This window comes from Mustela nivalis (assembly GCF_964662115.1).
Source record: "Mustela nivalis genome assembly, chromosome: 7".
Lineage (NCBI taxonomy): Eukaryota > Metazoa > Chordata > Mammalia > Carnivora > Mustelidae > Mustela > Mustela nivalis.
Genome location: NC_139026.1, coordinates 29,164,039 through 29,184,094, shown reverse-complemented (window position 1 = coordinate 29,184,094; position 20,056 = coordinate 29,164,039). Strand labels below are relative to the sequence as shown.

Here is a 20,056-nt window from a genome sequence, read left to right as displayed (position 1 = left end):
CGACACTGACAACTCTAGACTATCTTCCCAGTTGGATCTAATGCCAGTATTCTCCTTAAGTAAATTCGGGAAAGGGCTTTGTCACTACATCCTACAAATGAAAGCAGTCCAAGTTCCAAAACGATTTGTCCTGGTAACAAAATCCACTCCCACTGAAAATATTTTTTTTAGTCTTATAATCTTGGGAGTAAAAAATGTTAAAAGTTAAAAAAATATTAATAATCTGCCAACGCACTGAAATGTAGAATACCAATTCCCAATATTCCATAATGCTAGTTGGGTAAATAGCACTACAGAACTTAGCTGTGTGTTGCTGAATATGGTATGACCTTTCTTTGTCATATAAAAGACATGCATTTACATACCCTCAGGTCTACCCACACATGTACACAGATACCTTTATAAGTAACCCACACAAATGTACTTTTAAAATCTGGGAGACTATGTATCAAAATGGTAGAGCAGTAATCTCTAAGAAGTGAGATTTTGGGTGAATAGTATTTCCTATGAATTGTCGTTCTTCCCTCCTCATCTTTCTATAGCAAAATATGTATTATTTAACAAAAATAAAGACAAGTTTCAAAAATAATTTGGCTCAATGTTGACAAGAATACTGCCTAAATCTTTTCTTATTTAGATCAGTGATGCTCAGTCACAGGCAATTTTGCCTCCTATGAGAAAACTGGCAATATGGGGATGCATTCTGGCTGCCTCCACTGGAAGGTGGTGCCATGCAGGGCAACAAAGAATGTTCTGGTGCAAAATATGAACAGTGCTACTGCTGCTGAAAACCACTGATCCATACTGGGCTCAGATAAAATAATGTAGTCTGTGACCAACTTTCTCAAGCAAACGAACAAAAAGACCCAAAAAAACAAAACTCAAATGAGCTCCAGGCACACCTTTTATGGAATTACTTTAAATCACTGCCTAAGCCAAACTTAGAGTCAGCAAATACTTATCAAACTTTTCGTAACTTAAAAGGCGTAAGAATAAAGTTTTTACGAACAAAAATATTGGTCCATCACTCTTCTGATATAAAAACTACTATGCGTTCACTCTACGGTTTTAAATACAGCAAGCAAAACCCAAGCTAGATTTCTCAGCAGTTATAGAATGTACCGTCAAAGAATATCTATTTTAAATAAGCTTTTTAAAAAGGGTAAGAAATTTAAAAAAGAAATGAACACAGAAAGGAGGGAGAAAAACAAAACCATTTTGTAGTTAAAAGTTAAAGTAGATACACCATTACCACTGTATGATGTATTTTTCTACTGGTCAAGAAACTTCATAGTAGAAACATTTTTAGAATGTCAAGGAAATTACCCAAATCATGCATATAATAACACAATTTAAGAACTTGAAAAATAATGGATTAGGTAAGAGAAAAAAATACTGTTTTCGTAATGCTTCCCAAAATTAAAAAAAAACACACACACCAAAATTAAAACTATAATTATCTCAATATAGTGTTCGAAGTGGCACAAACCCCACTGATATATGGCTTAGCTCCTTGACAACACATGGTACGGCACAGTTTGGCAGCTTTTTTAACCTCTGTATTTCACTTAGAAGTGACACCATTCACAGTGTTACTGTACAATTATCCGAGATGGACTATTTGAAGAACTATTAAAAGCACTATTAGAATGGTGTCTAGAATGGTCAATAAATGCTGACCTGCTATTATTATTACATTTTAAGTATGCAAATGAACTGAACTTACCAACATCACACATTAAAGTCTTTTTCTTTTTTCCCCTCCCCAATTTACTTACGTGCATTATCCCCTTCTGGAGGTTGATAAAAAGAAAGGCCCAATGATACTATGGCTGCAATTTCTAGTATAATTAAAGTGACATCTTGTAATGCTTCCCATACTAATTGAAGAAAGGTTTTTGGCTTTTTAGGAGGTATAAAATTCTTTCCAAACACTGCTTCTCTTCTCTCTATATCTGCAGGGTTTCCACTTAAACCTAGTGAAAAGAAACAAATTTCAGTGAAAAGTCTCACATTTACAAATGAAACTACCTATTTTATTTAAAACATATTCATCACACTTTAGATTACAATTCCTAAGATCCTTTTGATAGGATTTTTATGCATTAGACCAAATGTACAGAATTTAAATTCCTGAAAAACGTGTACAGAACTTTAAAAGGACATTTCAGGTAGACAGCTCCAAGATTGGATTAAGAATTTTCACTTTTCCATACTGCTTATTTTTGATCAAATTACTTTATACCATCTTGTAGACTGCCAGAGACCAGAACTGATATGACAGCTGGATGGGTTTTATACTGGAATTAAACATCTCCCTGACCTTTACGTATGATGTTTTTGCTCCAAAAATGGGGAATTATGTATTTATTTGATTTACTTACATCTTGGTTAACTCACTCTTATTTACTAAAGAACAATGAAAAGTTAATTTAAACTCTAAACCACCTCTACTAAAATGTCTACTATATACTTGGTACTGATAAAAGATTTGCAAGTCACAAAAACCAGAAACTTAGGATGATTTTTCTTCAGAATTTTACTTTTAGGATTTTGTTCCAGCTTAAGAAATAGGTAGTGCCACTGACCGCACCCACAGTCACTGCAAGGGAAAAGATGCATCACAGGACACATAACATTTATCGCCTGAATGTAGGAGTGGAAAGCTATGAGGGCAGAGGTTAAGGGAGAGCTGGATGAACATCAATTTTGCCTTTCCTTCACCCCATCTAGCAGGTTCTCTTCTAATCTAACCCTGCTGATCCTATCAAACCTAAATATATTCCCATCAGCTAAAGCAACGTTTGCACAAAATTACATTTTTGTTGGGGGGGAATGAAAACACAGGTAGCAGTGACCAATGATTTGTTCCCTTAGTCTGTTTAAAAATAGCAAAGGAGGCGGATAAGGTACCAGAATGATACCACTTTCAATTTATCATCATGAATTGAAATTTATAATTAATTTAGTTAACTTAATCTTTTTCGGGGGGTGGAGGTTGAAAGAGCTCATTCTAAGAGAACAAGAAAGGAGAACAAGAAAGGTACAAAGTATCAAAGAAAGGAGGGAGACAGGAAAACAGCAGATTACTGGAAGGCTCTTGGTTTTCAGTGTTTCAGCTGGTGATCTCAATGTGGAGGCAGGCAGAGAGTGGAAGAGAGAACAAAGAAATTATGCTGCTACAAAAAACAGTAAGAAATGAATACAAACTTTTTAAAGTAATTATTGACTTTGTTAATGTTATCAAGAATATTCCAGAGATGTTTTTATTAGCAACTGTAACAAGGTCAGTCCATTCTGGGCAAAAAGTGTTTCAGATTGTCTGATGACAGAAGTCATCATCTGAAATCTTCCACAGAGCTCTGGGCTTTGAAACAGAGTTTTAAAAGAAAGAAAGGAATCAAAGGACTGTACTAATTGTGATCAGGGGAAAGACAGTATGAGAGATGCAACAACTTGCAAATTATAATTTAGGAGCTACATAGTTCCTTCTGACTAGAGCAATGCTCCCAGATCACACCTGGCTACAAGCAGTTAGCACGGGTTTGTGGTTTAACTGAGGGATAAGACAATCAATGTAGTGACGTTTTCCACAAAACAAAATTTATTTTAAAGAACTAAACCTTGCAATGTTCTGAGATTATGCGCTTGCTGCTTTTTGAATTAAGTGTTCTTTCTTTCATATAAAGATATTAAATAGTAAGTTTGTCTTGTATTTCAGTGATCTTACTAGCAAAAATAAAAGACTGCATTCTTTCCCTGTGTCAATCACCAATATTTTTTTGCTAAGAACTCGTCTGAAGATATCGGTTCTATCAGTTTAACTTACACTTAATAGGACCTATCATTAATTACATATTTGTAACACCTAGTAGTTTAAAATATCACCACTATTAACTATAAAATAACTGGCCAAAACTTACATTGGTTATAACAGAGGCCAGTATTTTATGCTAATGCTGATAAAAACATGTCTTTAGGGGCACCTGGGTGGCTCAGTGGGTTAGGCCTCTGCTTTCGGCTCGGGTCATGGTTTCAGGGTCCTGGGATCGAACCCCACATCGGGCTCTCTGCTCAGCAGGGAGCCTGCTTCCTCCTCTCCCTCTGCCTGCCTCTCTGCCTACTTGTGATCTCTGTCTATCGAATAAATAAATAAAATATTTTTTTAAAAAAGTCTTTAGCCAAAGAACTAAAGACAGCTTAAAAATGTAACTGGAGGAAATTTAGAAAATAAAAAAGCAGCTGGTCTTAAGGGTTACTGTAATTCTTCTGTACCACCCCCAAGCACACACCTAGGACATTAACATCAATAAAGTTATCTGGTTTAGGAACAAGAAGGCCTAGATTCCAGTTCGCCTACTGAAATTTTGCACATAGGACTTAACTTCTTCAGCTGGGGGAGGGGCATCAAAATTTGTTGGTGTAACTTACAAAGTTGTTTAGAAGGACCCAAGAAGAAGGTACAAAGTATCAAATCATAAACTTAGAATAACAGCTATTAAGTAAGGGGATGACAAGTTACAAACTGAACACTACAGGTTTTAATTACACTTGAATTTCCATAAATATCAAATAATAAACTTATATAATATAAATACAATGAAGTTAAGGGTTTTATAACAATAGTCTGTTCCCCAGCAAATATTTACTACTTCAAGGGACTACTCTACATCCGGAAGAATCACTGTGAACAAATTATACATTCAGAAGCTTGTGTTACATAGCACCGAAACAAAGAGACTAAGTAACACAGAGAAGACTAGTATTTATTCTACCTGTAACAGAAACCTTTCTACAATGAATGGGTTTTAAAGCACTGCAGTAATAATTGATGTCATTTTAATCGTTGTACAAAATATAAACTGAAGAGTTCAAGAGTGGAGGGAAAAGACCATTATTAGGGAGGCTGTTGCTGTACAAAGTAAGAGATGAGGGTAGCCTGTATCTGAATTTTTAATTGGATCTACCAATTATCCTGCAAAAAGATCAGACAGAACTTGCTAAAAGACTGTACATGGATGAAAGAAAAAGAATAAAGAACAGTATTAGTATTTTGTGGGTGGGGAATGGGGGGTAGGGGGTCTATACATTTAAATGGATGAATACTAAAGACGTTTACCAAGATAGAGCAGGCTTTGGGAATCGCAGAATTGAGTGGAAAAAGAGAGGCAAGAGTTAATGGTTTTCATTTTAAAGATTTACACAAGAGATGCCCATTAAATAAACCAGAGGAGATGTCTGTGAGACAGCTAGCTAGCCGTATCTGGAACTCAAGGAAGAGGCCTGAATCAGAGAATCATCAATGTTTATAGAGGATTCTGGAGCCATGGGCCCAATGAGAGTTCCCAGAAAGCAGATGGGAGAGAAGGTCTGAGACCTAGTGCCTTGGAACCCTCCCAACATTTGAAGGTCAGATAAGGGAAGAAAAGCCAAAGGCAACCCAAAGAAACAGGTGGGGATGAGGGGGAGGGGCTCAAAAACAAGCTCATCTAATACTATGGAAGTCTAGAAAAGGAGAATTTTTTTTTTAAACAAAGATGAATATCATGTGGATGATTCTGTCAAATGAGTAAGATGAAGACAGAGAATGGACGACTGGCTTTCACTAGATGGAGGCTGACAACCTTGATTAAGAAATCTTACAGTAGAGTGTTGTAAAGAAAGTCTGATTAGAAAGAACTGAAGAGAGAACAAGAATTAGAAAATGAGTGGAAACTATGGTCATAGAACTTCTTCCAGGAATATGATATAGCAAAGAAAAATTAAGCAGTAAAAGTGAATTTAAAGTGTAAATAAAACCCATTAGGTTTTTAAAAAGCTGAGTGATAGATATTAGCTCAAGTAATTTACAAGTGTAAATCATCATATAGAGAAGACAACACAAGAAACAAAGGCTAACACTAGAGTAAAGCCTTTGAAGAGGTAAGGGGAATGGAATCCAGGGTGTAAGTGTTAGGCTGCTCTAAGTGCAAGAAGAGGCTTCCACTGTTAGGAGAGAGAAAGCAAAGTTCTTAGGCAAAGGGAGAGAGCTAAGCTGATGAAACTAGTAAGGAGACTCCATGGTCTGAATTTTTAAAACAGTGCACATGTGACATGAAATCATTAAGTATAACTTATGAATTAATGTAACAACATATCTGCCTAGTACCACTGGCTCAGTTGATGGTAGTGTAGGGTCAGTGAGGCAAGGGCATGTTTTAGCACTGATCTCCTCATGGCCCAGTTACCTTCAAAAACAGAAAAAGTATTTTTAAAAACCATCAAAGGTAGAAGTAAAAATGAATAAAGAAAACCTAATTTAAAATGGAGCTGGGGGCACCTGGGCGGCTCCGTCATTAAGTGGCTGCCTTCGGCTCAGGTCATGGTCCCAGGGTCCTGGGATCAAGCCCTGTGTCAGGCTCCCTGATCGGCGAGAAGCCTGCTTCTCCCTCTCCCACTCCCCCTGCTTGTGTTCCTTCTCTCTTGTGTTTCTCTCTGTCAAATAAATAAATAAAATCTTTAAAAAATAAAATAAAATAGAGGTAGGATGCTATGAAAGGAAAGTTCTTATACATGTATCACTTATGTCAACTTAAATGACAAACAGGAAGGAGGACATGCCTCAAGAACAACAAATGACTTGCCAGTTGCAGCCGGTGAGAAAATGCCACAACACTGAGTTCTTGCTCCTCTCTAATGAAGCCAGGTTCAAAACAACTCTATTAATCTCCTCTCAGAACCTAATAAAAGCTAGCCTCCCGTCTTGTCTCCTCAGACTTGCCTATGGCTCACCTTATCTGCCTGCCCTGACTTGCAACATCACTGCTATTCTTGAATATGCTTATCTTTAAACTGTTTAATTAAATTACCACTTGTTTCATTTAAGGTTATTATTACCTGGTGTCGGAAGTGGGATCGGAAGGAGGTGAACCCCTAGGAAATAATGACCCTCACAACTGTTTTCTAGATCCCACAAAACACTCCTTGAGCCCCTTGCACTCTTCATTTCTGTGAGTTGTCTTTTTCCCTTGGATTCAGTGAGTCTCCTCTAGGATACAAGTTCCCTTCTTTTGGTTTAGCTCTCCAGCTGTATCTCAGGTCTGCTTTTGTTAAGATAGTACCCTTCTTGGTGAATACACTTTTGTTTTATGTACTTCTCCTCTGAGTAATGGGATCCTTAAAATCCAGAAAGTTAAGCAAGCCACCTTCTGGCATACCTGCCTATTTTTACATCTAAACACTATGGTTCCAGAAGCTGTAAATATCTGTAAAAATGGCAAAATCTTACTAAAGACAACGTAGAATTACAATGGCCATTATGAGAAATGTTCCAGTTAGATAAGATCATTTAAGAAGTGAACTTGAAAGTAAGGACTATCAAATTAAACAGAATGAGATACCTATTTTTACTGGCATGCAGAAGCCTCCAAATCTCAAAATCCCAAAATAGCTTTAATGAGAGATTTGTTGTAAAAAGGCTAATGAAAATGTGAAGACACAAGAGTTACCTAAAACAAAAGGCTATAAGACTGACAAAATTCTCATACAGCTCCCCTCTTTGAATATTCATTCTAGTAATCCTGTCTGAATTGCCTTTCCACTCTGAAGAGACTATTAAACAGTTACCTTTTCCAAGAAGACCACTTGAAGCTACAGGTAATTCTCCTCAGGAAGCTTTCATTTCTTGGTCAAGGGCCACAGTAAAGACCAAACGAAGGACTATAGTTAAATAACTTCTTAAACTCATTGAAAATCCTCTAACATTTTAATAACTGGATTAACTCCAGAGATTAGTGAATACACAAAAAGGCAGAAAACATGACTGGGGGCAGTGGTTGGTGACTGAGAGGAAATTTTGTTAAGGTGCTCTCCTCTGTACTGAGGATAATGCAGTTGGATGGGTGGATTAAGCTCTGATGTCATTAAGTGGCAACTAAATTCTTTGAGGAATTGGGAGCAACTATCCTCATCTCACAAATCTTTGTAAAACTAGAAATGCAACTCTAGAGGCAAATTCAAAGTCTGCCCATTTCTTTTTCCCAATCCCAAAACCTCCCCTCCTATTGATCTTTAAAGGCTTGTAACTCTCATTCTTCCTTGTGCCCGAGGTGTAAATGCTAAAGTACAAACTTCAAGGAAGTAATTCTTTTTTTTTTTTTTTTAAGATTTCTTTATTTATTTGACAGACAGAGATCACAAGTAGGCAAAGAGAAAGAGGAGGAAGCAGGCTCCCTGCTGAGCAGAGAGCCTGATGTGGGGCTTGATCCCAGGACACCTGGGATCATGACCTGAGCCAAAGGCAGATGCTTCACCAACTTAGTCACCCAGGTGCCCAGACATGCACTTTTATTGAGGGAAAGTCTGTTACAAAGTAAGACTGGATATTTAAAAAAGGAAAAGGAGCTGGTTATTTGAAATGAGCAAAGACAGGATAAAATCTAAATGTAAAAAAGAAAGGTAGGTCTTTGTAAAAGGAAGATTTGGAGATTTTAATATGTGGTCAAGCTGGTTAAGATTAAAAATAAATTTATTTAAAAATGAGTTTTAGCATGGGGAACCTAGGTGGCTCAGTGGGTTAAGTGTCTGACTCAGGCTCAGGTCATTACCCCAGGGTTCTGGGATCCAGCCCAGATAGTTTGGCCCCTGCTCACTGGAATCTGCTTGTCCCTCTCCCTTTGCACACCCCCTACCCCATCCCAGCCTCTGTTTGTGCTCACTCTCTCTTTAAACCTTAAAAAAAAAAAAAAAAAAAAAAATCTTTAAAATAAATAAAATAAAATCTTTTAATCTTCTAAAAAAACCTAAAATCTTTAAAAATGAAATCTTTAAAAAAAGGTGTTTTACCATTAAAAGGACACTGGTACAAAATTAGAATTTTCTTTTCCTCTGTTGAAAGCACAATATTTTCTTACATTACTGAACTGCCCTTAATATGCTACTGTAAACAAGTTTTTCTTTACTTTTAATGTAATCTGCCTAGAAAAAGAAACATTGTGTGTTTTGACCTCATCAGATCTTTGATTACTTTTTTAAAAAGTTATTTTCAATAACTTCAATAAAGAAGCTAAGGCTTTTTACGACTATGTAGCTTTCTGTATTTTCCTGCAAAATCTTGGTCGCTTTGGTTAAATCAACACCCAAGTATTGTTTCACAGCGACCTCACATCCTAAGTGTCCAAGCCTTTTGGTATTTTTGACAAACTTCTCCCAAATCAAATTCTAAAGGTAGTATTTTGATCTTGAACTGACTTTAGGTTTTTACAGAGGGTCCTTGGAACATTTCAAAGGATTTGTTTTCCTTATAAAGAAGGAGATGTTAAATTAATTAGACTTGCCTAGTATGTTAAATTATATGGGAAGTATTGTCAAACAGGTGATGTTAAGCCTTCTTAGAATATATTTGTGTGGAAATGTTATTAATGTAATAAGGAAAAATAGCATGAAATTTCTAAAGATCTTGTATGTCCTGACATCATGTTAACACTTCTAATTCTAGTTACTACTTAAAGTGTCTATCACAAAAATAACCAAATTTTTATCTTGGCTGCATTATAATGAAATCTCATTGGGCATTTAGCCATGGCCATTTTGAAGTCTTTTGGTCATTTACAGACAGTTATTGTTTTATTCTGACGCTTTTACAAGTGTTCCTGAAAAACTACTTGATCGTCAAAGAGATTTAGGAAAGGACAATTCTCTGATAACTTTAAGATAATAAAACTGAACTGGGTAAGAATTTCCAGAACTAGTGGCAAACTGAATTCAAGCAGAACAAGAATTAAAAACACAAGACTGAATGAACTGAGTAGGGTGACTATAATTTCTATGACTTCTTGTTTAAAACATTATTGGTTCTCTAATGTTATGCTTCTTCAGATTTTAGGAAACCTTTTCCTTTCTCCTAAGCTTTCAACAATTTGGCCATACGCACCTTCATCAATAAAATAAAACATTTGCTTTTTCTCTCCACATGATCCCTCCAGAATATGAAACTGAGTATTTTTATCTTCATGACAATTATCTGCATAAATTCAATAAGGATCTGTTCTTCTTGTATCAGGACAGAGAAACATCTGTTATATTACCAAAGCTTTGGCTGGAGTATCATAGTTGAGAAATGTGCATAGATTCAGATAAAACAAGAGTTTTAAGGAGTGAAGTTTGACTTTACACAGCCAATGAAGTCCTTTGAAGGAAAAATCAATCTGGTACCTTGCTTACAAAATTCCAGCAAAACAGTTTTAATAAGAGTTTGGATGGTTAATCACTATTCTTGCTGCACTAATGTACATAACCAGGCAAAGTTTAATGCAAAGAAATAGTTTTATTATAAAAAATGAGGGTACTTGCAGAGAAAGAAAAATTATGCTTATATTTTTCTTTAATCCTGTTAATTGTCTTGGAGTTTCTGTTACAAACTTGCAAATTGGACTGGATCCTGAATTCTGATTTCCTCAAAATCTAGCTACAATTCTCAAAGGAACATTTCCAATTTTCTCTCACACTTCTGATCTGGAATCAATCAGAACAAAGATTGCCCATGACTATACTTGGAAGGGACTATACCAGGTCCTCCTCACTCCCCAGACGGCAGGCAAACTTCAGGGACTTAAACCTTGAACATGTATCTCATGGATGAAGAAGGCTCCATCTGACACCTGGTCCTGCACAGACATTAGAGACCTCCAAATCAAACAGACTAGAAAAAGAAGTAGCTGACATAAAGGCTGACTGCTTACTCTCTTGATGCCAAATCAAAACCTCATAGTTTAAACAGGAAAAATTTTTTTCCTTCTCTTTCTTTTACTCTGGCATTGTCCTGGAAAGAGAAAATCTTCATCCATTTCTCCAAGGCCACTGCTAAAGGAGGGGTTTGCCTTTCAGACTGTTGTACTTAACATTAAAATCTCTACCCTATTAACAGTGCCATCTGAGTGAGTGATTTGTGCCCCAGTTGGACTTATGTTTGTCTGTGGTGGCTATCATTCTCCCTGGGCCTATAAATGCGGGCCTATCAACAACTAGTGCATATCAAGGCAAGGCCTTTTAAGATCTGACCATGCCCCTAACTTCTGACAATCCAACTAAGGCACCTTCATTGGTCAAATTCCCGGTATTTACATTGTCAAATGAGAAAGGACCTAGCAGGAGGCTTTCATGATTTAGGATTCACTTCCTTTAGCAGGGCTGTATTTCCTCAGTCAGGAGTACATGTAAACAAGAATATGATCAGAAATTTTTCCTTAACTCTTGGAGATATTGCAGAATCAGTTGTCTAGACAATAGCTGCCCAAAAAAGAGCCTTACACTCTCTGGCCAAAGCCGATAACATGACAGTCCTTGATAATTGTTTAGCTGAGCAAGGAAGAGTCTGTGCCGTGGCCAACACCACCTGCTGCACCTGGATTAACACTTCTGGGGAAGTTAAAACTCAGTTACATAAGATCATTGAGCAACCCACTTGGCTTAAAAAGCACACTGACCAGCCAACCTGGAATTTCCTAGTCAGCACTAGGAGATTTGGTGGCGACAGCAGGACCAAAGGAGAATTCCAACAGGACAATGAGAAATTCAAGCGTGGTACCCTCAAACCCGTTTTGGAGGTCAGTCCTTCCTGCTAGTTCTGAAGGTCATGAAAATAACGTAGCAACCAGAATGCTAGCTCAAGGCTCTCAGACGATCTCATGTTTAGAGACCTGATAAGATAGGAATCTATGAATGGGAAATGCATGAGAGCCCCTCCTTCCTATCTCCCCTGTTACTCAGATGTGGCCTCCCTGGTTTCCACTCGCTACTTAGTCCCCATTCCCTCATCCTCACATGGGACGTGACTCCTAGAGAAAGGTCCTTCCAAGCACCAAAAGACACAAATAGACAAAAATATTTCCATCAAAAAGAACCACCTGATGCTTAATCAGTGATGCTTTCTGAGAAAGATCTTAATCAAAACGGGAAAACATGAAAACGAATCAAGAAAATCTAATTTAAAATGTAGTCGGGAAGCCATGAAGGGACGGTTCTCATGCACGTAGCACTCATCTCAACTTACATGACCAGCAGGAAGGAGGAAGATTTCCACATGCCTCAGTAAGGGCCAACTGCCCACCACTTGCAGCCAGTGAGAAACCACCATAACCTCGAACTCCTGTTCTTCTCCAGTGGAGTCATATTCAAAACAACCCTCCTCAATTTCTTCCTAACAGGTAGTCTCCCCGCTTTGTCTCCTCAGACTGGGATACGGCTTGCCATAGTTTGCTTGTCCTGAATGCCAATTCCCCTGCTACTCTCAAATAGACTCATCTTTGTTTAATTAAAGTACCATTTGTTTTCTTTAAGGTTGATAGTCTCAGCATTATCTGCTTTTCATCTGGACTTACCACTGTGGGAAGTGAAGGGTGCAGGGGCAGGGGAGTCTATTTGCATCCTATGAGCAGATAATGGCTCAAGAGTATTGTCTATATATTTGAAAAAGACGTAAAATTCAAACTTTATCACAACTTGATGTTTTATAAGAAAACGAAGCACCACAACTTCTGCGACTAATAAAATCATGTGTCAGTTTAGGAAATGAAAAGGGTAAAGTACTGGAATGTAGGAAGCAGAAGGGCTTTACCGACAATCACGGCTACGACACAGCAAATACCACAGTCTTATCAATTTTTGTACGTGTCTCCTGTGTGCATTGGGTGTGTGTGTGTCTATGTGTGTGTGAGAGAGAGACACAGTGGTGGTAGCAGCCACCCCAACTCGTCTAAGTAAAGGCTGCAGGGAAACATGCAGACCGAGAAAGCATGTGAAAATTTATGTTTACTTGCATTCTTTTTGGGAAACAAACTAATATGCTCAATTTCAAAAAAGGAGATTACTCCTCATTTGAGGCATCACTGGTCTAAAGTGAAATATTCACATTCATTTCCATGGGCCAGGCATTGTGATGGCCACTAAGTAAGCACACAAAGGGAAATGAGTCAGACAGCATGCCTTTCTCTTGCACTCGCCCTCAAAGAACTCATAGTTTCGTGGGGCAAGCTGACAAGCAACCAGTTAATCATGGCCAATTGTATTAAGTATTATGACGGGGGTGGTGAGGTAGGATGGGAATATACACAGGGAACTAGAATCCAAAATTTAAAGGGTTAGGGACAGATGAGGAAATTCTAAGGTATCTAATTTGAGGTCTTAAGAATGATTAAGACATAGGGCACCTGGCTGGCTCCATGGGTAGAGCATGCGATTCAATCTCTGAGTTCAAACCCCACACTGGCTGTGGAGTCTACTTAAAAAATAATAGTAAATAAAATTAAAGTGAATAAATGGAGTAGCAAGAACCCCACTAGGCTACTCTGTACCTTTGTTCTTTTTTTTTTTTAAAAAAAGAAGAGAAAAAGATAGTATGTAAGAGACCCAGAAACAAGAGTCACCTTGGCACAATAGTTTTAAGAAAACTGCAATTCTGCTATGCTCAAACACTGAAGAGAAGAGCTGGGAAGAAGAAACAAGATAAGAGAAGTAAGCAGGGGTCAGATCCCCCAAAAGATTTGTTAACCTAAGCCAAGAGGTCAAAACTTCATTCTAAGGCCAATGGAAAACCACTACTAGCTTTAAGCAAGGAAGAGGCAGGTAACATACAGGGAGACAGGAAAAAAACACCCGAGTCCACTGTTATCTCAATTATCATAAATGAAGTTAGTCCTCAAACAGAGGAATGGGGATGCAGACAAGCAGACATCCTCGGGTTAAGACCAAGTTAGGAGTTAGAATTTCTAGGTCTTGCTGACCAACAGAATGAGAGTGGGTGCAAGTTTCCCGCCCAAGTCCAGGCCACCTAAAAGATGGATAATGGTTTCAGTGGAAACGGGAAAAGGAGAGTGTGCTTTTAGAAAGGAAAGTATGGAAAGGTTGAGAAAATAAGAGGTCTATAACAATTCAGTTTTCAGGCCCGAAGTCTGGGGTAAAAATCTGGACTGGAGCTACAGATGTGGAAACCACCAGTATCCAGATGATGTGTGCAGTCGTAGAAGTACACGGCATTACCAGAAGAGTGTCGATGATGAGGAGTGTGTGGAGAGGAACTGAAACCTGAGGCCCACCAACATTTAAAGGAAAGCACAGCAGGCTGATACATCACAGGCCAGAGAGGAAGAAAGCCCACAGAATTTAGCATCATGAAAACCAGAACAGAATGGTTTAAAAAGGAAACACAGGGGTGCCTGGTGGGCTCAGTCGGAAAAGCATGCAAATCTTGATGTCATGTGTCTGAGCCCTACGGTGAGTATGGAGACTACTAAAATAAATAAACTTTAAAAAAATAAAATAAAAAGGGAAAATGTCAACTGCACTCAGAAAACCAAACTTAAAAAAAAAAAAAAAACTCTAATGCTATGCTACTTCAGACTCCATCAAGGACAACTTTAAGTATGTGCAACAAAGTTACAAGAGGTCAGTGTTACTACATTCAAAAAATTCATAAGCAATGAAAACTAGTGACCTGAACAGGTATTAAATTAAATGTATAATTTTCTATTAGAGCAGCGATAAATTTCTAGGACAAGGTCGCGCAGGATTATCAACATAAAATGCTTGCAGGTAACTCTACGTAAGTATTAAAATACATGTGGCTGGCATACTGTGGTGATGGAAATCCTTGCTGAGTGCCTTGAAAGAGCCGTGCCAACCTGTACAACCAAGCACACCCATCAGGGCATCAGAGGATTCTTGTGGTAGCCTTTAAGTCAACAATGATTCATGCTGGGCAAAGGGCTGATTTTTTTTTTTTTTTTTAAAGTATGTTCCCAAATGTGAGTATTAGTGTTAGTATGTTACATCATGAAGACCTGGTCAAAGCACACCATTACTAACAGCCTTACTTCCAGGAGGGCAAATATCAACTGCCATCTGAAACATTATGGAAACATTAGTCAGCCAGGGCAATCAATTACTGTTGACTTTACCCTGCTTCCTACCGCCTAACTCTTTTTTTTCTTTCTTTTCTTTCTACCCGTTTCCTTTTCTTATTCCCTCTGCTTTCTTTTCCTCTTGCACCTAATTTTAGCAACTACCACTTAAAAAGCTTGGTGTCTCATTTACTTTCCTGACCCTTTAGAAGGCCACGAAGCCATCCATGCCTCTTACAGAGTTATCCTGCTGTCCCAGACTTTAATTGGTAGGCATTCACTGTTACCCTTTATTTAGTGCGGCAGTACTGAATGACATGACATGCTACCAGCATAGAGATCTGCATTCTAGAAATCTCATTATAAGACAGTCCACTTTACCATCCAATTTAAAATATAATATAAATAACATAGGAACACACTAAAACGGGAACAAATCCCAAAAGCTAATTTGGAAATAAAAGGATCAAGAAATGGGATTTACAACAGGAATAAGGAAGTCACTATAGGAAAACAATAAAGATAATGAAGAAAAAAACCACAAGGATAACTGCATGCAGTTAGGATGCTGTAAGGAAGTAATTTCGTTGTAAAGTATATTCTCGGATTCTGAGGACTCCAAGAGATAACAGTCTCCATTTCAGTTAACCTCAAAATTTGTACTTCCAATTCTTTTAAGAGTTAAAGATGGTTAAATTTTTAATATGAAAATCACATTGGCTCAAAACACTTTCTATCGATCAGTACACATAAAGTACACTTCAAATCCAGTTAAAGGGGTACTCCGCTGGAAGACAAGCAGTAAATCAGCAGGCCAAATGGGGAAGTTCACAAATACCAACTTTCTGAACAGGCAATATTTTAAAATGACTAACTGATCAACAGAAGCTTTATTAAATAACTCAAAATTATTTTTTCACCATGAAATTCCTGCCAACAAAAATTACTATTTGAGAAGACAGAACACAGGTACCTTTTTCTCAAAACTGTTTTGCAAGCTGCATGAACTGAGCTTTTCAAACAGGAAGCACGGTAGAGGGGTTAAAAGCATGTTCTCCGTGGCGACCATGTCAAGGTCTGAATCCCTACCGTGGCACTTATGAGCTGTGAGACTTTGGGTAAGCCCATTAACCTGTCTGTGCTGTGGATTCTTTGGTTGTAAAAAAGGGTAAGGTTGTTTTGAGGATAAAATGAGTTAATATTTGTAACTGCTAGCAACAGCCAATCTGACACAAAAAAGTGTTAACTATGTGTTACCTTCTTTTTATTTTAGCTGTGTTTCAGAAATGCCTTCAATTGTCTTCCTCCAGACTGGATAGCAATCTAACAGCCACATCCTCAGTATCTCTGATTTTCCTTCCCGGCTCATTTTTTTCTCTTAAGCACACATTGCTAATACATTACATGTTTAGCTGTCCTGTAAATTTGTCTCCCCCTTGTAAAAATAAGTCAGGGATTGTTTGATTCATGAAAGTGTATGCCCAGCGGAGAAAAGTAGTAGCCTCCATGAGCGGACTATCCCAGCAATTCTAAGGGGCACATATTCTGACACTGTATTAACACTGTTGAAATTGGGATGTAATTTAATTATACACTTACAATTATCTTACAGTTAAAACTGCCAACACTAGTTCTTTTCTTTTAGAGGGTATATAAAACATATGGCAATTAACAACCTAGATCTGATGAAAGACTACATGTCAAGGAATGATTAAATGAAGTACTAAAGTGCTAATCAAAATTTACATTCTTTTATTTATTTATTTATTTATTTATTTGACAGAGATCACAAGTAGGCAGAGAGGAAGGCGGGGGGTGGGGTAAGCAAGCAGGCTCCCTGCCAAGCAGGGAGCCTGACGTGGGGCTCAATCCCAGGACCCTGAGATCATGACCTGAGCTGAAGGCAGAGGCTTAACCCACTGACTGAGTCACCCAGGTGCCTCCCAAATTTACATTTTTTAAAGAATCATTTTAGTCTCACTTTCCCTGACTAGAAGCAGGTTATACTAACAGAGGAGTACTTATTGTCTGGATCGTTTTCTTGGGCCTACAAACTCATAGCTGATTATCCCTGATGATGATTTATTTATTATCATTTGCCTAGCTGATCAGTGACAAAATGTTCATTAGCTTTCTGAATAAATTATTTCTAAATTAAACTAAAACTACTCCTCTGGCAACAATATGCCTATGAAGCCTGTGGCGGTTTTTCTTTCACCCTACAACTGTAAACACAAATATGCTTAAAATGTTTTTTTTACTTTTTTAAAAGAATATTTCAAAATGACAAACTGTTCATATTTAACCAGTGAAGACAAAAGTTGGTGCAAATTTTAACAAAAATCTGTAATACGAGGAAGAAGCAAGAATTCCCCAAGAATAAAAGAGGGGAAAATATTTCATGTATTCATTTGACAGCTCAAAGCAGCAACAATGCACATCAAATTTTGGGCGGTAAGTGAATTATTTCTAAGATTATCCACAGCTTCCATCATGTAGTAAGAAAGGTGCATAACCATCACCTCCCCAAATTTTAAAAGTACTGTAGTAAATGCAAAATTTTCAGTTAACTTAAATAAACAGCCAAAATCAATGTAGGATGACTGCCCCAAATAACAACACAAAAGAAAGTCCAGTGCAAACAAAAGAGAATCACATCTATTAAAAATGAGAACTGACCATACAGGGGTGGTTAGTTACCAGAAGACAAGAATTCTGATTAACTAGTAGCACAGAAATGCAAAAACATGGTTGAGGGGAAGTACAGTTAAGTGGTTTGAAGCTGAAGCTCAGTATCACTTTTATGAACAAACTATGTTGTTATATTGAGGGCTTTTTAATGGTAGCATTTCTTAACAATTTGGTGAGCATGAAACATCCAACAATTAGGTGTTAGGTTCAATGTAGAAAGTACATATAGTTGAATTAATGAATCTACCAGCTGAGAACAGCGTATCAATGTACAAATCTCTAAAAGAGATATAAAGTGGGCTAATATTTCAAAAAGGGGTTTGCATAATGAACAAGCTACAAACTTTGTCAAACTATCTATTAAAGTCCATGGGTCTGTTGCTGATTCCTAGAATTTACACCAACAGGGATCCCTGCTACTTTAAAGGTACAGCAATATTAAGGATTAACTAAGAAGCCCACATTTCTAGTAGTTCTGACTTAAGGAAAAGATCCAGAAAATACAAAAGATTTAACAGTCCTTGCAGGAAAAAGAACATACTCCAAGTGATCAAGGAAGCCCTTTTCAGACATGTGTGAATATGGATACTGGCTTCAAGATTATGCCACCTCAGAAAAAATATTTACCTACCATTAAAACAATCAAGAACTCAAATAGCAATAATACACACACACACACACACACACACACACACACACACACACACAAGTTTAAAGAATTTTTGATGTGATTTAAAAATTGCTAACACTTTTGGAAGTAACTTTTTGCCATTACTTTAAATTTTATCACATATATTATGGCATGGCATAAGATGTTTCCAAAAAAAAAAAAAAAAAGTTAAGAAAAACATTTTTGGGGGCACCTGGTTGGCTCAGTCAAAAGAAAATGTTACTCTCGATCTCGGTCGGGGCTGTGAGGTCACACACAAGCCACACGCTGGGTGTAGAGGGTTACTTTTATTTAAAAAATAAATGGACTAAAAAAAAAAAAAAACTCTGCCTAATTTCTCTGGAACTTGCTTTGGAATATGTACTAATATACTTTAACTTTTAACATTAATACTTTCCCATCCTTACTAAAGTACAATCACCAGTCATCATTATGTATCTTCCTTTGTAATTTGGAAAGCCTTTCTGAAACTTCCTAACTGTAATTTTCTTTTCAACATGATGAATGTATAAAAAAGGTCACCTATCTTAAACCATTTCAAAGGCCATAATGCAATGAAGTTATAGTGACTTTTCTTGATTCTCATAATGAAACTTACTACAAATTGAGAATTATGAAACCAAAGATTTCTTTGAACACAGGGAAATTGAACATAATTCTAAGACTTGAAAATTAGTTTTAATCAAAGGAACTGTCTGCTAGGTTAGAAAAAAAAAATTGGCTTCTAATCTACTCCATTTGCTTTAGGACCTTCTGAACTAATTTATTAAAGTTTAGGTTAAAAACAACTTGGTCCGCTACTGGCAGTGACAACTACTTCAAGCCACCTTATAAAATGAAGGCTAAGTGAGCAGGGTTTATTTCCACTGAATCCCCCGGAGGCTACCCAGCCTGGTTCCATTCTCTATAGCTCCAGTGGAAAAGCAATCTTGTTACTGTAAACAAGCAGCAGCAATATGCACAACAGTACAAAATATTTCCTCCCACCAACTTAAATATATACATCTGTAACATTATTTCCTGATCTAAAGTTACTTTAACTGCACCAATCTGAGAGCTAACCCACTCACCTTAATGTCACTAAAATTATGATATAATCATACAATAATATATATAGAGAGAGAGGTTTATTTATGAGCCAAATTCCTAGTGCTCTCCATACAAAGAGCTAAAAACAAACATAACACAACTCACCTTCATTGGGAGAGGTTTTCAATCTGCTACAAATGCCATAGACATCTCCATAGCTTTCCTGTATTTTTCGTAATGCATCTGTAGACCTGAGCTCCATGAGAGCCCGCAGCTCTGCGAGCGTGATTCCAAAGTCTCCGTCATGATTAGCTTCCTTCAAAGAGTTTTTTACTCCACTATATGCAAGTGAATTGTTTGCCATGTCGCCCATTACAAGAATAATTTATTAGGAGGAAAATGTTTCCCAAAAGACTCTAATTTTCACTTGATGTATTTCCAAGATGAAAATCTTTTAAATATGAAAGTCTTTCTTAAACCAAACACTCATTGTATGATTTTTGTAGAGCAGCATCAACAGCACTTCCCAGAGAAGTATCTTGACCTTTGGCCCATGACTTGTTTCTTCATATCAATCATGAGATGTACACATCTGTAAGATAATATTTAAAAGTTAATACAATCCCTCTTTAATAGCATTATGCATACAAATATATTTTCTAAGTATCATTCAAGCAGCTAATCACAGAAATATTTTAACTGTAGTCTCACGCCTGTAAAGTGTTTTGCATGACAAAATGTCAAAGTATAACTCCTAAATAAAATTGTATTTCAAGACACTAGATCTCACCAT

At 37.2% G+C, this 20,056-nt stretch overlaps 1 protein-coding gene across 7 annotated transcripts in view; it reads right to left on the bottom strand.

The window, feature by feature from the left end:
- ATP2B1 (ATPase plasma membrane Ca2+ transporting 1) overlaps window positions 1–20,056 on the bottom strand; it is a 121,147-nt gene that overhangs the window by 46,516 nt on the left and 54,575 nt on the right. For all 7 annotated transcript variants that reach the window (XM_082740364.1, XM_082740367.1, XM_082740361.1 and 4 more), the window contains 2 exons: window positions 19,429–19,855; window positions 1,779–1,976 (listed from right to left, as the gene is read on the bottom strand). In XM_082740364.1, the coding sequence (XP_082596490.1) occupies window positions 1,779–1,976; window positions 19,429–19,636 (406 nt within the window). In that variant the 5' untranslated portion in view covers window positions 19,637–19,855. The remainder of the gene's footprint in view (window positions 1–1,778; window positions 1,977–19,428; window positions 19,856–20,056) is intronic.